General features: G+C 38.0%; 1 protein-coding gene across 1 annotated transcript in view; it reads right to left on the bottom strand.

Annotated features, from left to right (window-relative positions):
* Window positions 1-4,893: 4,893 nt before the first annotated feature.
* Window positions 4,894-20,426, bottom strand: part of LOC108969637 (GATA zinc finger domain-containing protein 10) — a 17,982-nt gene continuing 2,449 nt past the window's right edge. Inside the window, exons 2-3 of the mRNA XM_018934484.1 lie at window positions 19,071-20,188; window positions 4,894-8,601 (exon numbers count right to left, since the gene is read on the bottom strand). Coding sequence (XP_018790029.1) covers window positions 5,680-8,391 — 2,712 coding nt within the window. The 5' untranslated portion in view covers window positions 8,392-8,601; window positions 19,071-20,188 and the 3' untranslated portion in view covers window positions 4,894-5,679. The remainder of the gene's footprint in view (window positions 8,602-19,070; window positions 20,189-20,426) is intronic.

Below are 20,426 nucleotides of genomic sequence, written 5' to 3'. Positions count from 1 at the left end.
ACATATGTACGTACATATGTATTTGTGTAAGCAAAAGGAATTTGGCAACTTTCAACACCAAACAATTGTTTACTTCAAACGCACGCGCCAATATGTCGGCAGCGATAAAATCGAAGATACGTTGCTATGCAGATATACAAATATATATATATATATATATGCACATGTATATTTACATATATATACGCACATATTTATTTCAAGTATATATGTACGCTCATCGACATATGTAAATATATTCAGCATTGACCCTACTCTTCATTTATGCATTTAACAGATCAGCGTCCATTTAACATTTACATTAACATAACGGTTTTATTTTAGTTAGCAACACTCACTATTTATCCGCATACCCAAGCTATGTGCCTTCGGTTTGCTTTTGTTTTTGTTACTTATGAATATGCCACATACGCCACAATTTTACATTAAACGTATTTGATTTTTTGTGAGTCGAAATTTATATTATTACTATACTTTTTAAGATTTAAAATTTAATTTAATGCTAGGTACATCAATTGATTTGGGTCTCAACTCGTTCTTTTCTTGCTTCGTTTGTATAATTAATAAAAAAATTTAAAAGTCGCTTATAATTTTTTTATATAATTACAATAATGTGTATATGTATATATTAGTTAGTCATAAATTAACTTCAGGCTTTCTTAAATTTTATTTTTTTATGTTTTTTTTCTTCTTTTTTTCTTACATTTTACTTAGAAAAATTGGGTGCAAGCTGAGGTTTGAACAACATTTGGCAGCGCAAAATAAATACAATAATATAAATGAAATAAAAAATTCAAAATTAAAAAGTACAGTGGGCCTTAATGAAGGATTTTCTCCCAAATGTAAATATATAAATATATATGGTGAAAGAAATACTAATAAAAAAAGTCCACAAATATATTTAAAGGCACAGTGTGCCACAATAAAAATTTTCCTCACAAAAATCTAAAGGCACAGTGGGCCGTAATAAAGTATTTCGACCCAAAAATAATATAATTTTAAAAATTAAAAGGCAAATATAAAGGCACAGAGGGCCATAATGAAGAATTCTGGGCCCAAATATAAGTAGAAAACTGGTTTTAGGACTAGCTTAAATATATATAAGACACTTAAAAAAAGAATATTTTTACCATAATATTTTCCGAAAAATTTGTGCTTTTATAATTTTTTAGATTTTTATTTATTATATTTTTTATTTATTATTATATATTACCTACGACTAGAACATTCAAGAAATTATTTCCATTTATTTGAGTGAAATTTGAAAATTTGCAGTAATGTTTTTGTAAGAAATCCAAATTTTTTCTAAAAAACAATACTTTAAAAAAATTTGTAGGAAACGCTGTAGAAATTGCGATTCTGTAACAGTTCTGTACGCGCTGGAATAGCAATTTATGACAGCTTTAATTGCAACTAAAGAAAGGTGAAATTTTACTAAAAAATTCATATCAAAAAATTTCAAAGTTACAAATTTTTCACAATGTCAAATACGGTCCAAGCAAAAATTTCCAAAAAAAAAAAAATAAAGTTAAAAAGTTTTCCCGCTGTCAAATGTTATTCAAACTTCAGTAAAGTAGGCAAATACGCTTAAAAATTACATTTTCTAAAAAGTAGCTTTTTAAACCTATTACTGCATTTACACTTTGAATTACACTGTATTAAGTATATTAACTAGTTTATAGAAGAACAAACGAAAAAATATCGAAAATTGCAACAAAAATACTTCACTACAAAGTTGGGAGTGGAGTGACTTCACGCTGTACATGTATGTGCGTCTGTGTGTGTGACTTAGGAAAATTACTGACCTAACACTTACGCGTGCACTGTATATGACATTTGTGAAATACGAACAATTTTTGCAAAAAGTAATTATTTCATTGTTTGCAACGACATTTTAGACTATATATTTAGTATGCTTAACAAAGATTCCCATATGTTTGCATATGTGTGTATACATCTATGCAAGTATGTGTGTATTTGCGCGATTTGCGTACGAAGTTTAACGCCTTTTGCTTTAAATATAAACTTCGTAAGTTTCATTTTACAATTTTTTTTTAGATTTTTTCTCCTTCTTACCCTTCTTCTTCTTCCTCTTCTTAATTAAGTGTAGTTAAAACGAAAAGCTTTGGCGCTAAACGCCAAGTCACAGTTATTTCCTATTACTTGTTGGTAATTACTTTTTGTTGCTGCATTTTTAGTTGAAATACTATATGTATAATTGAGCGCGGAGGAGCGGGGAGCAGAGTAGTAGATAGGCACAATAAACATGCTTTAATTAAATGACTTCAATTATTGTAATTATGCAATTAGAAGTGTGCACTGATTCGAAATATAAAAATTTATCTATATATGTGTGTGTGTAGTAGAGGGCATATGTTTATATATTTACTAATAATTATTGTTGTTGTAAGTGCTTGGTTTTTTTGTTGTTAATTTGCTAAACGGCGAGAGTTTTAAATTGATTTTTGTGTGTTATTTTGTAAATATTGTAAGTTCTGATCTGATTTTTACGCTATATACTATATATATATTTATATGTACACTTTTTGATACTTGGGTATGCAGCATATGAATTGTTGTTGTCTGTCAGTTACATATTTTATTTTGTTTTAACGCTCTTGAGGTTAGGCTTATTGATATTTATTTTTGCAATTTCCGCTTTTCACTTATTGCTCCAGAAAATTTAATTCCAATCACTCATTTATGCCACAATTTAGCGTTATTTAGTAATTACACTTGTAAGCGATTAATTCATACAAAATCTTGTGCAATATTTACTTAAATCGTTTTGCGTTTAATGATTTCTGTTGTTGCATATTCGAAAATACTTAAACTTTGACACTTTAAGTGAATTTCTAGTAAAAAATTAAAAGGCATTTACTAATTCCACACACTTCCACACGCTTACGCACTAAGCTTGCATTGCTTACACACGCGAAAACCAACAAATGAAAAGTAGAAAAAACCGCAAACACACAACGAAATTAAATCTAAATGTAGAAACGACAATTATTTGTAATCGTAAGTGAACAACATTATATTTTATTGCATTGTGTGTATGCGTGTGTGTGTGAAAGGAAGTATACACCATAAGCGTCGCATCCACATACATGTATGGAAGTGTGTTTGTATTGCCCTCACAAGGCGCCTGCAGTCGTAAAGTAAAATGGAAACGTAAATCGGCACAGAACAAAATATTATTATTTATTACATAAACTATACTTAAGGGAGCTTGTCGGGAGCATCCGGACGAGTGAGCCGACGAATTGAGTTGCACGACTAATTGAGTTTCCGGTTTCTTTCATGAGCCTACGCCTACTTATTTGCCCATCGCCCGCTGTCAGCTGTCACGGCGTGCGCGTATGACAGCCAATTGTTGTGCTCGAACGCATTTGCAACATCCTGCAGCGGGAGCACACGCATACACTTGCTCATGAATAAGTACTGTTAATTCATGTAAATTTGTTTTGGCGGTTATGTGCGGCTGATGGCGGGCCTTCAATGATGCCTGTGCGCTGTTTCGCTTTGATTGACGTTTCTTTACAGCACAACAACAAAAATAATAATAATTGTGGTAAAGCTGATAATTTAGAGAGATCTTTGAGAGCTGAGTTCAAAACTCTCGAGAGTTATATCTGCTGACTTCTTTGTTCTCTCCTTGAGTTAGAGCGTATATTGGGCGCATTCTTTAAGACACTATAGAATGAATGAGAATTGGCTTCAATATATTATCTTTCGATTTTGCTGCCTTTACTGATTAATAACTAACAAAGTGTCTATTGAATTTTAGTTCTTGATCTTCTGAGCTCTCTTGTGTTTTTATTGTTGCAATTATGCAAACTGTCCCGCAGTTCTCTGTGCTTTAGACTTCGACTTATTTAATAAGAAAATTAGACACAATCAGTACGTTTTTATTACTCAGTGCCGGAAGGTATAAGAAACTCTTCTTTTGCAGATATTTACGCTCAATACGGGTGGAATTTTGTTATCCAATCCTCAATTTGGAAAATTGCCGCGAAATATCGAGAGATGAAGTAAACTGACAGTGCTTCTGTATCAAGCAAAAAAAGTTTGTTGCTATGCGAGCAACCCTTCAAAGGATTTATTCGAATTCACTGGCTTGTTTAATTGTCTATCACCTAAACCACAAACCCATTTGTTAGTAAAAGCTTCAAGTTGACGTTCCAATATAACTGACGTGTCACATGTCAAACGCCAACGCTAAGGAGAACTCGAATGCAACTAATTTAGTCTATAAATYATAACAGCTATTAGTTTTGACAAGTCAATTGACATTTGCGAAAGCTTTGAAACATGTTGACTTTTATGTAAATTGGATTATGGAGGCAATTAAAACAAAGAACTGTCACAAAATCTTTTAAAAATGTTTTATGAAATGTTGCTGCAGACCCCTAACTACTTTGAAACGAAGCTTAAATGTTGATCTGGACTATAGTATCGAAAAAATTATATCTAACTCAGCTATGATAATGATCTGCATTGATGTGAACGATTCAGTAGTTATTTTGAAGGTAGTCCCAAGCAGTCACATCCAACTCAATACTCATAGTTTTGTGGGRCACGATTTAAGCCCTTTCTGGGGTGAAAAAGAAGTAAAATACTTTTGTTTGGAAAACACCAAAATGCCAACTGCTGCTATCTTTATGCTAAAAGTTTTAAAGAGATAACAAGAAAGTAATAATTTAATAAAACCGTTAAGTGAACATAAAAGCCCATTAGGCGCGATAAAAGTGTAACACGCAATCAAATAGAGTAAGTCTTCGCTACTTTTTAAGCAACTTTAACTTTCAACTTGAAAAAGCACCCACTCCAGCTAAGCAAATAGAATTATGTAACTCAATTTTGTCTACAACTCAATTTGCACTTGCTTTGTCTTCAACAAATGCTCCGCAACCAATATAACTGCTACTTTACATATGTATGTAAACATTCTTTCTTTGTATGTATATGTATATATGTATATATATTTTAGGTATTTACGTTTGTATATTTCATTTAAGAGTCCTAACTACTTGTTAGAGATTTAAAAGCTGTTGCTACCACTGTTGCTTGCGCGTGTACTTCAGATCCAACTCGTACAAACATACTGCTGGCTACATATTTCCATGTATGGCTGCTTGTATGTAGGCTTGAGCGTGTTTTGTATTTAACTGTATGCGTCATTCCAGCCAACCACTGTCGGCGTCATTTCATGCGAACGACGCTGAAAACAGTTGTGTTAKTCGGCGMCCCTGCCYACCTTCGTGCCGGACCACCGTCGCTCAAAACTAGCGTAATTTAGAAGAAGAAATCCTCCACATCACCATTGTTCTCAACGCTGCCGCCGTCTATGCCCAAGCCAATACCGATACCTAGACCGATACTTATGTTGTCGTCGACATTGTTCAGGTCGTCTTCGACATTCTCTTGGCCGCTGATGTTGAGGGTGATGGGTAGAGTGTTGCTTGTGTCCACGTCGGCGGTCGCTGTTTCCGTTGCTGTCGTAGCAGTTGCTGTATTTGTGGCTGTGTCGGTTGTGTCGTCCTCTGTTTTGCACTTTGTTGTATCCGCCAGCGGATTGCCCAGTACCTCAGTGACGTCGACTATGGGCCCCAGCGGATCGAAGGAGTCGTCGAGCAGTACGCCACTCTCAATAGCTGCAACAGCTTCCTCATAGTATCAGTTAAGGTCTTTGCGAAAACTATCCTCGATGCTTGGATCGGCAATCATGATCGAGTTCTGATCCGCTAGCAGATCTAGCGCAGTCTCGTCCATTTGACTCAAATCCAGATCAAGCGAGTCGAAGATCTCACGCGACGAATAGTCGGAGAAGATGATCGCCGGTATATTGGTGTTGGTCGGCGTATTAGCGTGGTTCTGTGCATGGTGATGATGTTGCTGTTGATGGTGGTGTTGTTGATGATGTTGCTGTTGCTGGTGGTGTTGCGTCGTCTGCTGATGTTGGTTGTGATGCGTGGATGCATTATTTGTGCCGTTGCCACCAACATGTGGCGCAGTCGAGACTCCACCCGTCAGCGTTGTTATGCCCGGCGAGGAGGATGACAGTGAGGAGGCGTGGTGTGGCGAATGCAGAGGCGAATGGTGCGGTGATGGTTGTGCTGAATGCGAGTGCAGCGACAGCGACAATTGCTGGTGCTGATGATGCGGCGATTGCGCATTTGTAGGAATCGGTAAGGGTGAAGACGGTGACGGCAGGCAACCCAAGGGTGAGGCTGTGGGCGAAGAGTTCACTTCATTCGCTTGCGTCAGATTCACATTGTTGTTGCTGATGCGACAGGGACCGTTTGTTATGGCGTTACTATTCGCGTTGTTGCCAGCACCGGCACCATTGTTATTCAACATTTGATGGGAGAGTATGCGTGTACCTTGGTGTGTGTTGTTGTTATTGCTGGTATTGCCGCCGTTGTTAGTGTTACACGTGCCACCTCTACTACTTTGCGTCGTTGCCGTCACCGCAGCGCCGGAATCGCCCGTCAGATCGCTAAAGTCCAATTGTTTGCTCTGTGTTAGGGGCTGTGAATAAGGCGATCCATTGCCAGCACCGCCGAAGACATCGAAATCTAATGTGGTAAAGCTATTCTGTTGCTGCTGTTGCTGGCGCTGCTGCTGAAAGTGTTGCTGCAACTGCTGCTGCTGCTCGGGTGAGGAATTGCTGTCGCCTAGGGTGAACTGCTCAAAGTGATTATGGAACGACGAGTTGAGGCTGTTGAAGCCAGCATTTTCTGGCGCAGCTCCAGCTAATGCAGGTGAGTAGCGATCGAAAGCCTGCATGTTCTTCTCATTGTAGGCCTGCATACTGGAWCCAATCATGCCGGCCTGCGGATGCCGAATTGGACTGGCTGGYGCGCTGATGTGTACCACATCATTGCTCGAGACGGACGTTAGCAGGCCGGGTGAGGAGCCCGGACTGGGTGGATTCAATGGCTGCCGATATTCGGTAAGATTGCCCGTCGAACTGGCGGCACCCAGGGTAGGCAGGTTGGTGAATGTACCGGTTTGTGCGGTATTTTGTGTATTGCAACCGTTGCCGGTTGGCGACTGAACGGCGAGATTTGTGAATGATAAATGCGGCGATGTTTGCGCTGCTGTAGGTGTATTGGCGGCTGACGTGGGCGAGTGTTGTTGCTGCTGATAAGGTGACGGTGGACCACCACCTATGCCATTGCCATTGCCGCCAGCCGGACTGAAGGGACTTGAGGACTGATCGCGTTCGCGGCCATTGTTGAGCGGTGACAGGATGGGCGAGAGCGTTTGCTGTTGTTGCTGCTGCTGGTGCATTAGTTGTTGTTGTGCGGGCGAGTAATGCAATGACGTCAGGTCTGGCAACGAACCGGTATTGGCGAGCGCCAGTGTTTGCTCCTGCAGCGATTTGAATAGACTATTTATTGGCATATTGCAGTTAGTATATTTGGCATTGAACTGTTGCGGATGTGGTTGTTGGCTAACGCTACTCGCTGGCTGTTGCGCATGGTGCTGCTGGACATGTTGCTGTTGTGCTTGTTGCTGATGCATATGATGTTGTTGCTGTTGCTGCTGAAAGTGTTGCTGTAGCTGTTGATGTTGCTGCTGYAAGTGCAGATGCTGCTGACTATGATGTAGGTGTTGTTGCTGCTGCTGCTGTTGCTGCTGATGTAGCATCTGACCTTTCCGTCTTTGTGCTTGTGGACTGAAGCTGCGGCCAATATTTGGCGAATGAGATCGTTGATTGTGGTGCTGGTAACTGGCGTGCAGCGCATTCATATCCCCCATASCGCTCATGCCACCACCCGGTCCGAAACCGCCCTCAGCCGCTACTGCCATATTCAGCGTTTGATGAAGTGCCGAGTCAGAGTTCGAGCGCCGCCAACTGCTATCCATTGGCGGACTAAGATATGCGTTGTTGCTYATGCTCGCATTCATGCCGGTTGCGACGGCAGCGCTGCTGCCATATGGCGAACGATCTTGTTTGCGCTCGGARGGACGTCGCATCGGTCCGACGCCGACGCTGCGACCACGTGACTCACGCGAATTGCTATTATGTGTGCCGTCCGGAGAAGCTCCACCACTGCCGCTGTTGGTGGTATTTGTTGCGCCACCGCTATTGCCGGCACCACCGCCATCTGCAGTATTAACTACAACGCCTCCTCCACCTCCGCCGCCACTACCSCCTCCTCCTATACCAGCGCCGCTTACCAAACTGGCATTTGTGGCGTGATTGCTGCCGATGTCAGTATTTACTAAACAGCATTCCAATATCTTCTGATTCGCTTGGGTCTCATCCATTTTAGTTGCGTAAACCTCTTTCATAATACGCTCGAACTCAGCGGTGCCCTCTTGCTGGCGCTGCTTCTGTAATGCGATTTTCTCACTAAATTTGCGCGGATTTGCCATGATTTCAGTTCTTCGCTCGCTGCTGATTCGTCGTCGTCGTCGTCGTCGTCGTTGGCTCTTTTGCCGGTGTTAGCTCGGCGGATATTGTTACTGCAGCTGCTCTTGCTGTTGTTGCCGTTGCCGTTGCCGTTCCGTTATGGGACAAACTCGTGCGTGTGTCGTGTGCCGCTTCCCTCTACTGGATTGCGTCTACTTGTCTGCGCTGTTGTACTGCTTGTGAAAACGTCAATACCAGACGTACGGAAGCCGGCATAACGTTGGTCGAAGTTGTTTTGTTTCGGTGGTAGCAGGCGAACAATGACCGAACGACGACGCCGCGAAAACACATCCGTACCGAGCGACAACAACCAACGCATTGATAACAAAACAAGCAAACGGTTCGGTGTACGCGAAGAGTCAATGGAAATTTGCGAAGCACACAAAGCGGAGAGTCCACAAATATCAAGGGTGTATCAGTGTGTCAGCGGCAGTTGCGTGAGGGGGCGGCGCCAAATGTGTGCGGCGTTGGCGGCGGCATAMATTTTCACCAAACATCCATATGAATATGATTATTGTTTTCATTGGTGTTGTTGTGGTTTAATTTGCATTTCCATTGTTTAATAAATTTTTTATATTCGTCGTTATTATTGCGAAGAGTGTTGATAAAGGTAAAAGAGAAAAAACAAAAACAAATAATATTAATAATATTAGACAAAGAATGCAAAAGTTTCCGTGAACATGGGGATGGAGGGATGGAGCGATGGAGGCAAGAGTGACATGAGTAATGCAAGCGGTGAATAAAATGTGAAAGCGCAGCGTCAATTAAACCCAATATGGTTGCGACCGTGTCAAGAATCTTAAATATTTAATAGGTTACAATACTTATAATTAATTTTCTGTCTCTGTAAAAGGCCTGCGGGRGAGAGTGGTGGCTGTGGGCTAGCAGCTGATGGTAATGCCTCAGCCAAATCCCTTACTGTCATAATTGTGACTATTTTTGGTAWATATATGTAAATATCTATGATTATTTTGTGACAAAGACGGCATAGGTTCGTGTATCAAATTCATAAATGACGTTTTTGTGTAAAATATTTATTGCGGCTGCAAGCTTTTTACAGCCCTGCGTGGTTGTATATATAGTGAACAAAAATCACGCGGAAATTATAAATAAAAATTCCGGGCAAATGATATTTCAAAAATATGTATTTTGATAAGTCGGTTAGACTATTCTTAATTACTATGCTTAATAAGAGTGCGAGTTTCTTTACAGCGGCTACCTAAGTCGATACACCTTAGGAGTGCGTTGCGACAATTGCAATAAATAATAAAGAATTTCTCTAAAATTTTGTATTTTTAACCAAATCGGAATCGTTACGAATGTTGGAAAAAGCTTACAGCGATTCAGTTTTACCAAAAACACAAGCCTACGAGTGGTAAAAAGCATTCAAAGAGGGTCGAGAGATCGTTGATGTCATGTCACATTCTGGACTACCTAGAGCCTTTTCAAACGATGAAAATATTGATACAGTGAAGGATTTGGTCATTGAAAATTGATTTTGGTGAATGTTCTGGGTATGAAATGCGTTCTTGCTCGACTCGTCCCGACAAAGCTGAATTTTTTACAAAAAGTGTACGGTAAACAGGCCTCTTTGGGCCCTCATGCGAATCCGATCCCACATTCAAGGAAAGTAATATAATCGCCGGACTGAATGAGGAACTCTCCCGAAATTGTGTTTTCAAAGTAGCTAACTACTTCACCGATCTTAATGAAACTTTACACGATGTTCGAAATATAATTTCAAGGTATTGAATGAAAGAGTTTGGTTTTGTTCTATTAAAAATATAAAAAAATATATACAAATTTTGTTCAAAATTTGATTTTTTTTAAAACATCTACCCAATTATAATTTTGAATTTATTATTCTTCCTACGTCCCAGTTCATTGTCTTACTAAAAAACATAATTTTTTCTATTTAATTGTAAGAAGTTCTGCTGTCTACGCGGTGGCAGCTTTTTCTGAGGAACTTCCGGAAATGTCGTCGTAAATTCGAGTTTTGAAGATTTTTTTTTTTTTGGAAAATTTCACAAGATCTTTGAAAAAACGTACACGTAATGTACCAAAAATTTAATAAAGCAAATATTTGATTTTTCATATGAAAAAAACTTTCCCCCCATWACGACCCACATAATCTCATCTCGTTGCTCAACTTCCGAGTTCTTCATCATTCRCTTTCTCCCATAGATTTCAGTAAGTAAAAATAGTCAATGAAAGAAATTTGCTGACTTCAGATTTTAAAGATTGAAAATATAGCCTCGAACTCCCCTACAAAGCAAATGCATGATACAAACAAAACAAAAAGAAAAAATACAAACCAATCGATTGCTTATTTCTCAACTTCAATTTGTAAAGAAGTATACAAATCCATGCATGCATGTATGTATGTGTTAGTGRGCACTTAGAATTTACACACAAAAGGTTAGTCAACCCTGTGCAACTATATTTAGATTTGTGCACATCTTCAAAATTCTAAGTATGCGTATTCAAAGTAAGAAAAATAAACACACACAGACTCATGCGCATATCTCGATCTCTTGAATGGAATTTTCGCCTGCACGGATTTGGCACACATTTGCCGTGTGAAGCACAACTCCCACAACGCCAATGCATTCGCTCTACGCACGMGGGGCGAAAAGCTTTGCGCTGCCTGGWGCTCTGACTCTGCCAACGGCTGCGGATGTGGTCGTGGTCATSGGACTGTGTGCGTTGACTATGTGACTGCGGCACTWGCGCCGCCATCGAGAGATCCAACTGGCAGCGCGGCGCTTAAATGCCGCAAATATTTGGCGTTGCTGGTGTGTCTTTACATTCTTGCTGCCATAATATTTACACACCTTCTTATATAATATACTTGTATATGTATATGTGTGGTACATATGTTAACCTATAGCATAGATTTGCTAAGAGCTCCGGCTGATTGATTTTTTGGATTTGCATGGTATATATAATTTCTTTGTTTGCTGTGCGGCAGACAAGTCGGCTGTCGCTTGAGAGCGGAACAGTTGCTTTGCTGCACATACCTTCACACATTCCTATTTATGTTTAAGCATGTGGTGGTATATACATACATATGCGAAGCTCAAATATTTTGGCGAATGTGCGCCGTGTTTGCGCATGGATTTGCAACAGGTTTAATCTTTTCGCAGCTTTTATCATTGAATTGATAAGATTTTATACGGAGGCTGTATTACTAATTAAAAGTGTTTGAAAAGCTGTGACAGTCAAATGCAACATGCACTGGAAATTTGGTTTGATAAGACTGTATAGTTTTTGTGCGGTTAAAGTGTTCCTAACTAAGCGCTGGCTCTTAATTTGCTGAACTCAAAAAGTAATATGGAAATATTTCATCCATCGAAACCAATTTTAGTGKAATTGTTGTAGGAATCCAACGCGGGCCTCTAAACTAATAAGCTTTACTGAAGGACTTGGTAGTCCAATTGCCTACCATCAATTTAACTAAATATATCTCTTGATTTTTGGTGATAARTATCAGCTGATAATATTTAAGGTGACGCTATCGACTTTCATATTTATTTGATGAAGGTCCATATTGAATCTAAAAATCTTGTTGAATTGACTCACCAAGCAAAATGCTTCAGTAATGGATCTCCGCTTTTTGAAATAGTTGATTTGAAAGTGTGAATTTCATCTTATTTAGTTGGTATGATTTCAAGCTCTGAGAGCGAAATTCCCTCTACCCCTCTATCTGCTTACAATAATATTTAATTGAATATATATATGTACATATAAATTTTTACCTCGACTTTTCGCAGCGGGTGTAAAACTTAAATATTTTGTTCAATACATAAAACCATAACCGTTGGTGGGTGCTCTTAATCTAATCATTCGACAATGTAATGTCTAAAACATTACTTTTCACCTCAGATGTGCAACAAWCATACTGATATCTCCACATATATACTACGTTTTACTGTTATAATGTCGACTCACTTTGATAAACCGTAACACAGATAAGGCAGATGAGTCAAATGGAACAATTAATTAAAGCAAATGCGTATTTTTGGGGGGAAACGTACGAATATGTTTGTATATAGATACATACTATGTGTGGGCAATGAAATTATTTCCCGGCTTTGTTGTCTAAACTTGATCTTATCGTTCGACTACTGGAGTATTCATATGGGCGACAATTACATATGAGGCGTATTATACTCGAATATGTACATATTCGTATAATATTGGCTAGTCGATAAAGTCTTTTCGTATTTTGTCAATAGATGTCGTTGCAGTTGTATATCATCTCAATCATATGACTATATTTTGAAAGTTTTGTATAAAAAAGGGAAAAATGCCACGCAAGCAATCAATGAAACTTTTAAAGCTTGCCGAGACGATGCTGTATCAGTTCGTGTAGCACAACAATGGCTCGCTCGCTTTCGTTCTGAAAATTTCGATGCGGAAGATACACCTCGCTCTGGTCGACCTATCGAGTCGATGAAATTATAGAAAAGATTAACCTGGACCATCTCATAAGTAGCTATGACATAGCTAGGGAACCTAACATTCATAATCAAACGCCTTTGTTGACTTGTGTCTGTGAAAAATTTATTGCACCGAATTAACATCTGCGATTCTTTGCTGAAACGAAAGATGGGTCAACTACGATAAAAATGTGCGAAAACGATCTCAACAAATGTTCGCAAAGCCAGGATTGGCGTCTCGAAGGGTTATGCTGTGTATTTGGTGAGATTAGAAAGGAGTCATCCACTATGAGCTCTAGCCTGGTCGAACGATTGATTCTAAATTTTACTGTCAAAAACTGATGAGTTTGAGTCAAGCACGAACTTTCTAAAGTTACTTGGCCAGATTACAATGTTGTTACTCATAAAATGAGTTCTAATTTATGGTTTTCGAAAGAATTATGTAAATTAAAAAATAGAAAATCTCGTGCTTTTAAACTTAAAAAAAAAACTGGTTTAGTTGCTGACTATTCAAAATATTCTAAATTGCGCCGACAAAAATTTTTCTATGGTTTCGTCAACTCCAAACGCAGGATTTCTAATTTTCCGTCTGCTACGAAATATAAGTCTAGTATGTCCAGTGACAATCACATCATTTCTAATATGTTCGCTGAATTCTTTAGGTCCAATTACTCTCAAAAATCTCCAAAAAATGTTCCGAATCAGCACAAGCTATGTCCGATTTCTTTCATTAATGCACCTACCATTTGCGAAGCAGACGTCTTATATCAGTTAAATATATTAGAACAATCATACAATTACGGCCCAGATATGATTCCCTCGTGCTTTCCTAAGAAATGTGCCAAATATATATACCAACCCCTAAGAAAACTATTTAATTYATCTCTTATGCAAGGCTTATTTCCATCCATATGGAAAAAGTCATTTATAATTYCTTTGCATAAGAGTGGATTTAGGTCATCTATTGAAAACTATAGGGGAATAGCAAAGTTGTCTGCAATACCTAAACTTTTTGAAGCAATTACAACCTTCCGGATCTCTCCACTAATTTCTCGTTCTCAGCACGGTTTTCGTAAAGGGAAATCCACAATAACTAATTTGCTTGAATTTGTATCACATGTATCAACGGGCTTTACGGAGAATAAGAATACTGATGTTATATACACAGATTTTAGTAAATCTTTTGATAAAGTAAACCAGTCAATTCTTTTGAATAAACTTAATCTTCTTGGTTTTCAACCAATATTTCTAAAATAGGTTGCTTCTTATCTTAGTAATAGAATTCAACAAATCATATTTAACGATACTCTTTCCGACATAATCAATGTTGCTTCAGGTGTTCCTCAAGGTAGCCATCTTGGTCCAATTCTGTTCTTATTATTTATTAATGACATATCATCTGTTGTTAAGTTTTCAAACGTTTTATTATGTGCTGACGATGTGAAACTTTTTAAATCATTCACCTCAAATATAGAAAGTTGTCAGTTGCAAACAGACTTAAATAACCTAGTTTCTTGGTGTGATAGAAATGACTTGCCATTGAATCTTAAAAAATGTACAACGATGTTCTTTTCACGTAGATCTGTAGACCCTACTTCATACGTAATACCAAACTTACGGTTGGAGCAAGTATGCAGTTTTGTAGACTTGGGAGTAACTATGGACCCCAAACTCAATTTTAATCTTCACACATCTTCCATGGTTTTTAAAGCTAAAGKTKCTCTAAGTTTTATTAAACGTTGGTCTAAAGAATTTAGAGATYCGCTTACCACGAAAATTCTTTTYACATCTTTGGTKAGRCCTATATTAGAGTATGCTTCCGTGGTATGGAACCCTTGTTATCTAGTTCATTCTCAGAAAATAGAGTCCGTTCAAAAACAATTTTTACTTTTTGCCTTAAATCATTTGCATTGGGATTCCAGTTTAAAYCTTCCCYCYTACACTAACCGTTTAAARCTTATAAATCTCCCTACACTCGCTAGTCGTAGGGAAATGCTTGGTATAATATTTCTTGTAAAACTCATCATTGGGTCAGTCTGTAGCCCATCTCTCTAGCTTGTATTAGTTTTAACATTCCCGCTCGCTCTACCAGGCAGTTTAGACCTTTACTTTTAAAATTTTCTAGAACAAATTTCGAGTTAAACGAACCATTCCGCCGTATATGTCACGATTTCAATTCACATTCCAGCACATTTGATCTAACAGATTCTCTCTTTAACATTAAAAAAAAAAAATATTTTATCTACTCTTAACAAGTAACATTTAAAAACTATAAACTCTAATCTAATTCTTAATTTTGGCTGTTGAAATTTTTGTTTCTGTAGCTGAGCAGCTTAAGATCACAATCGGTTGGGCGGGAGGAGGGTAATCGTTGGGTATTATTATTATTATTATTACCCAATATTATACATAATTATATTCATTCATGAAATGAGCTATGTTCTCTCTATTTGATTCTTAAAAAAAGTCTCTTCCATTTTCCTTCTCTTATATTATTATGATATAATTTCTGCCCCCGCCTTTCCAACATTTTTATATTATTATAATTGTATCAGAACGGGCTCGCCAACATTTAATTTCCTGGAATTGGAATGAAATATGTGTTTTTTAAGTCTACAGCGCGCCATTTGTGCTAAATTTATATTTTGRGAAACTGGTTTAGAAATAAGTTTCTACTGAATTACTAAACTTCGGTTGCTAAACGCAAGTTGCTGAAGCCAAAATATCAGCATACACATACTCCGCCACCTACAGCAGCACCAAATATCGAATACCATTCAMGAAGTATAAGTAGAAAAAGAAGACGCTTGACGTCATGGAAATAAGCTGTTAAGAAATTCAAATACTTTGCAGCACACTTGTTTTGAACTGCTATTCCAATGTGCATACAGCAAAGGAAAAAATTAAAAAACAAATGAAACAAGTAAGGCAGAATCAAGCAAAGGTACTGTCGAACACTATATAGAGGCGCTATTTGAGATTAGTTGGTGTTTTGGACCGATTTCATGTGTAGAAGGAAGATAAAGACCGATAATTTACAATCACAATGCGCTAAAAGAAATACGTTAGTGAAATATGCTCCGTTTTAATCCGTATATATGGGATATAGACAACCTTCGGGATGTAAAACCCTATACTGGATATGGGTGCTGGAGTAGAGGACTACATATAGAGGTGTATTTGAACACTTTTCATCGTCAAAGCGTACTGCTTATCCTCATTAATTAACGTGTATGGTGTAAGATAAACAGAGAAAATCGTATTAGACATTGAAGTTAGGGATGTGACATTTATTTTAAGAGGAGCARATACACGGCTATTATACAACTTTAAATTGATCGGCATTAGAACCTATTGTATGTGCAGTCCGATTCAAAGYTAAAGTTTAAACTTGTGGTCCTTTACCTCCTTTCACCAAGTTTGATTTTCAAAATTGTAATTAGAGGTTGTGACCACACTCAACATCCAAAACTTTTCAAACCACATAAGCCCCTCCTTACTGTGACTGTGACCCTGGCAGCGCTCTCAATTYGGAATACTTGTGGCGTTTCGGTCGTCAGTTTTTAATTAATCCATTTTTATTAGCAACCGAAGCTTTTCAGTTGCTGTGCCAAAGCGTGCAGTCAAATAGCAAATATGGAACAACTGCAATAACAACAACGGCATATTTCGAAAAAAAAGTTAATAACAACGATAGCAATAACAACAAGAGCAACATTATCAGTGTAAAGCAATTTCATTTAAATAAACACGAGGGGGCGCGCAAACGCGATACAACACTTTGTCGAAAGATCAACGGCGGGCGTCGAGCCGAGCGGAGCAGCGTAACGCTCACGGTACGATTTTGCCAATGCTGTTGCGTTGTACCTGCACGTCAGCGTGTGTGCGTACGTATGCATGCGGGGAGTTAAGTGATAAACAAATCGGCGAGAAGCCAATTTTAGTTTTTGCCACAAGCGAGTTTGCTAAATTTAGATAKACTTGCTATTTGATAGATGGATTTGRGTAAAAATAAGCGCATTTCTTTTAGCGAACTCACTCACTCGTGCCGACTTGATAATGAAAAGAGAAGGGGTGAAGRCGGTTGGTGGATTGTGGATGGCGAACGGTGTGTAAGAAATCATATAAACTCTTCTAATTTTGTTATTGTAAAATGGCTTTTGCTGATTACACAAATAAAAATGTGTTTAAGTACCTCAATGCAAACAGGGTGTTTCATATGTTTGTTTCGCTTCTATTTAATAAAGCGAAAGAATAAGGTGGACATTTTTGTGGGCATCTTCGGTTGGTTTCGCAATAGTAAAAATTAATCAGGTTTACATAAACTGAAGGATCGGAAAGTAAATAGCTTGTACGTATAACTACGGCTCACATAAAGCCGCTCAAAAAGCTTCACATTGCGCGGGAATATATGTATCTATTATTGTGCAACGCGACGTCGAACCATCAACACAAATACATTTCTTTTATTTCCAGCCCAAAAATTTTCAGAAATTTACGATTCCTCCCCAACCAAAATTCGTATTTTTAGCAAAAAAATGGACCAATAATGCCACTGTTTGGAAATCGGCACTAGTCTTTTACTGGTCTGATAACGAGATAACTTCCGAATGTTCAATGTTCATGTTTGCTAACATAGTCCGAAGTGAAAATGTACTTGGTCTGAAAAATTGAGCTTTCAAGGAAAATCTTTCTATATTATTTCCACCAGGTTTTCCAAAGTTTTTAAAACATAAAGCGCTTTATTTCATTGTGCGGTGATGATACTGACTTTCCACAAGTCTTCTAGACTAGAGATCAGTCGGATATATCTGCTTATTTTTTTCGAATTGCAACTAGTAAAACTCCGTTGAAGCGATGTATAATACAATTTTCACTCTCCTGTGGATACTTTATTTTTCATTGCATTTCAAAAGCATTAAATTATAAATTCTAAACAAAAGTACAATTGCTGAAAAATGGGGGACTTTCATGAGTAATGCAAGCTATCAGAGGTGGGGGAATTTCCGCAGCAATATTTCACTGAGTGCGCCATTAAAACTTGATAAGATTTGATACAAAACAACGAGTTCACACAGTATGAACCTAAAACCGTAATTTCCAAACATTCTTCCCGTTACTAATATGTAAAGCTTCTTTATTTATTTGGTTTTGTGGTTTGTTATTGCAGCTATCCATTTATTTTAAAAAGTATCTCAACCAACCACTTTAGATATTTTATTCCAGTTTTGACTTGTAGGACATTGTTAGACACATGCCTTTTTTCCGTATTAGTGTAACTACACCCGTTATGGTTGAACAATTTTTGTTAGCGCTGGTCAGAAACCCTTGTTGCTTCCGAATATTCTAAAACTGTCATGAATCTTTGAATCTATTTTGCAAAATCGGGATGTATTGCGACGGTGAGGTTATCTTATGTTTCAACATTATTTCCAGTCATATGGGTACTATAAGGGAGAGGACTGGATTGGCAATAAGAACAATCGAGGTGACTCAAAAMAACCCCTATGACAGACTATGAATAAAGAATCCATGCATAAAAGTTGAAACAACTCGACAGATCTTTCAGCGAACGCATCTTTGCTGCCTATTTTCCGATTTTTTTTGGCAATGGTGTAAAGATATATTAATACCAAGAGCGCCGCTTGAATTTCTAAGCAGATTTTGAGTCGGAAACGTTTTCGTGGGGTGTATGGTACGTACATAATGAACTCCCCGCAAAGTATTCTATCGCATCACTCTTTTATCACACAACTTCAACATTCTGCTACAGCTTCTCTTGGGCGTGGCTCTCGACCAGCTGCTGAGCTTCATCACCATTATTAGCCAGTCTTTTTCCGAGTTATCTAACTTTGATATCTTCTTATCGATTTTTATTTTCTCCTAATTTTCGCCGTTTGTTGATTTCGACKATTAGCACTTTTCAAGGCAAATTATTTAAGAGAATAAAAAAATCGAATCTTTGGAATAAGCCTGGAATTGTGGATCACRTTTTCTGAAAAAATATCTGTAGGGCGACTGAGTCATAAAGCGATTGACAGCTTTACTGAGCAATTAGGAAAACACATTTCACTAAGAACAACTAACAAATTAGACGCGCGGCTATTCAAATTAATGATGCGTGGGTGAAAAAGCAAAAGCGGGGTGATGACTGCCAAAGCTGTTAATATGCTAACGAATAGTCACACAACAATACTCACATGGAAGCCTTCGACTTCAAAAGCACTGGTACAATTTAAATATGAATATTCTTAGAAGTGTTACTTTTACGGCGATGACAACTGTTGTTACGATAAGTTTGTTTTATGCTGGTAGTTAAATATTGAAATTCCGTTGTGTGCTCTCCTTCTTTTCCGTCTTTAATTTTCTAACAGTTTTTTTTCTTCACAAATTGGCGCGCGCGCTTTTTTCCACACCAACGCTTGGCGACACAAACGGCGTCAAAAGGCAAAACGTGCAAAAAATGCGGCGTGCGTATGTTTGTGTGTGTGCGCGCGCGAAAACACACGTACACTGTTAAGAAGTGAARCAAACCTTAGCGCGAGCAATAATGTATTTAGTAAATATAAGAATCAAATGTTAAGCGACAACACGACAAGACGCCGACTGAGTGACACGGAGCGCGGCGCGGCGCGAGGCGTCCAGCCGTTGATATGCGGCGGGCTGGAGCGCGCTGTGCTCTAGTGTTGATGTTTGTGTTATGTATGGAGGTTTGAATGCGCGTGTGTGTGTGTGTGTGTACGCGCTTTGTTAGGTACTGATGTGTTTCAATGCGGTATTTGGCGTTTACGCGYAGCACGCGGTAGGTGGACGCGCAGGTGGCGCGGTGCGGTGTGTGGCGGCTGATAAAACAAGATTGTTTTCTGCTACTTTTTTCTTGGTATTGTGTTTTTTTTTATATATTATATTACTTTACATTCGAACTGCTTGTCCGATCACTTGCTTGTTGATTATTATTATTGTTTTAGTTGTTAATATTTATGCTRCTGCTGCGCTATTGTTGTTATTCGCAAGTTGTTGTATTTTTCTGCGCTTCACGGCGACGTGTTCACTTGTTGGTTGTACGCCGTTATTTGTCGGTATGTTTGATTTGATTCGTGATTTTTCACTTATAATAGCTTATAATAGCAATTGTTGTACTTAGCGGTAATTTATTGTTTAGTTTTAAATCGTTTATTCATAATTTTCCAAGTATTTTTTGTTGAAAATAAGTGTTTGCTTTAATCATTTCGTTCACAGCAACCGCAAAGACATTTTTCACTTGAATTCTCATGTGCAYTGTTCGCTGATGATGCCTGCGCTTTTGTTGTCAAACCTGCTTTTTATAATTAAATAAGATAAATTAATTTCGATTTCGCTTTAAGCTCACTTTCGCGCTGATTTTTTAATGAAAAATTAAACCCCATAACACTTKTAGATAGAAATGCTCATAAAAACACAAAATACAATATATAAATAAGTATTTTAAAATTTGTAGTTGATATTGCTAAGCGTCGCTGTGCTATTTTGGTGATTACTATAGGATTTGTATACGATTTTTTTTTTATAAAAATGTG

This window comes from Bactrocera latifrons, unplaced genomic scaffold, assembly GCF_001853355.1.
Source record: "Bactrocera latifrons isolate USDA-ARS-PBARC rearing strain unplaced genomic scaffold, ASM185335v1 scaffold_26, whole genome shotgun sequence".
Lineage (NCBI taxonomy): Eukaryota > Metazoa > Arthropoda > Insecta > Diptera > Tephritidae > Bactrocera > Bactrocera latifrons.
Note: the sequence above shows the minus strand (reverse complement) of the source record. Positions and strands in the feature narration are given on the sequence as shown.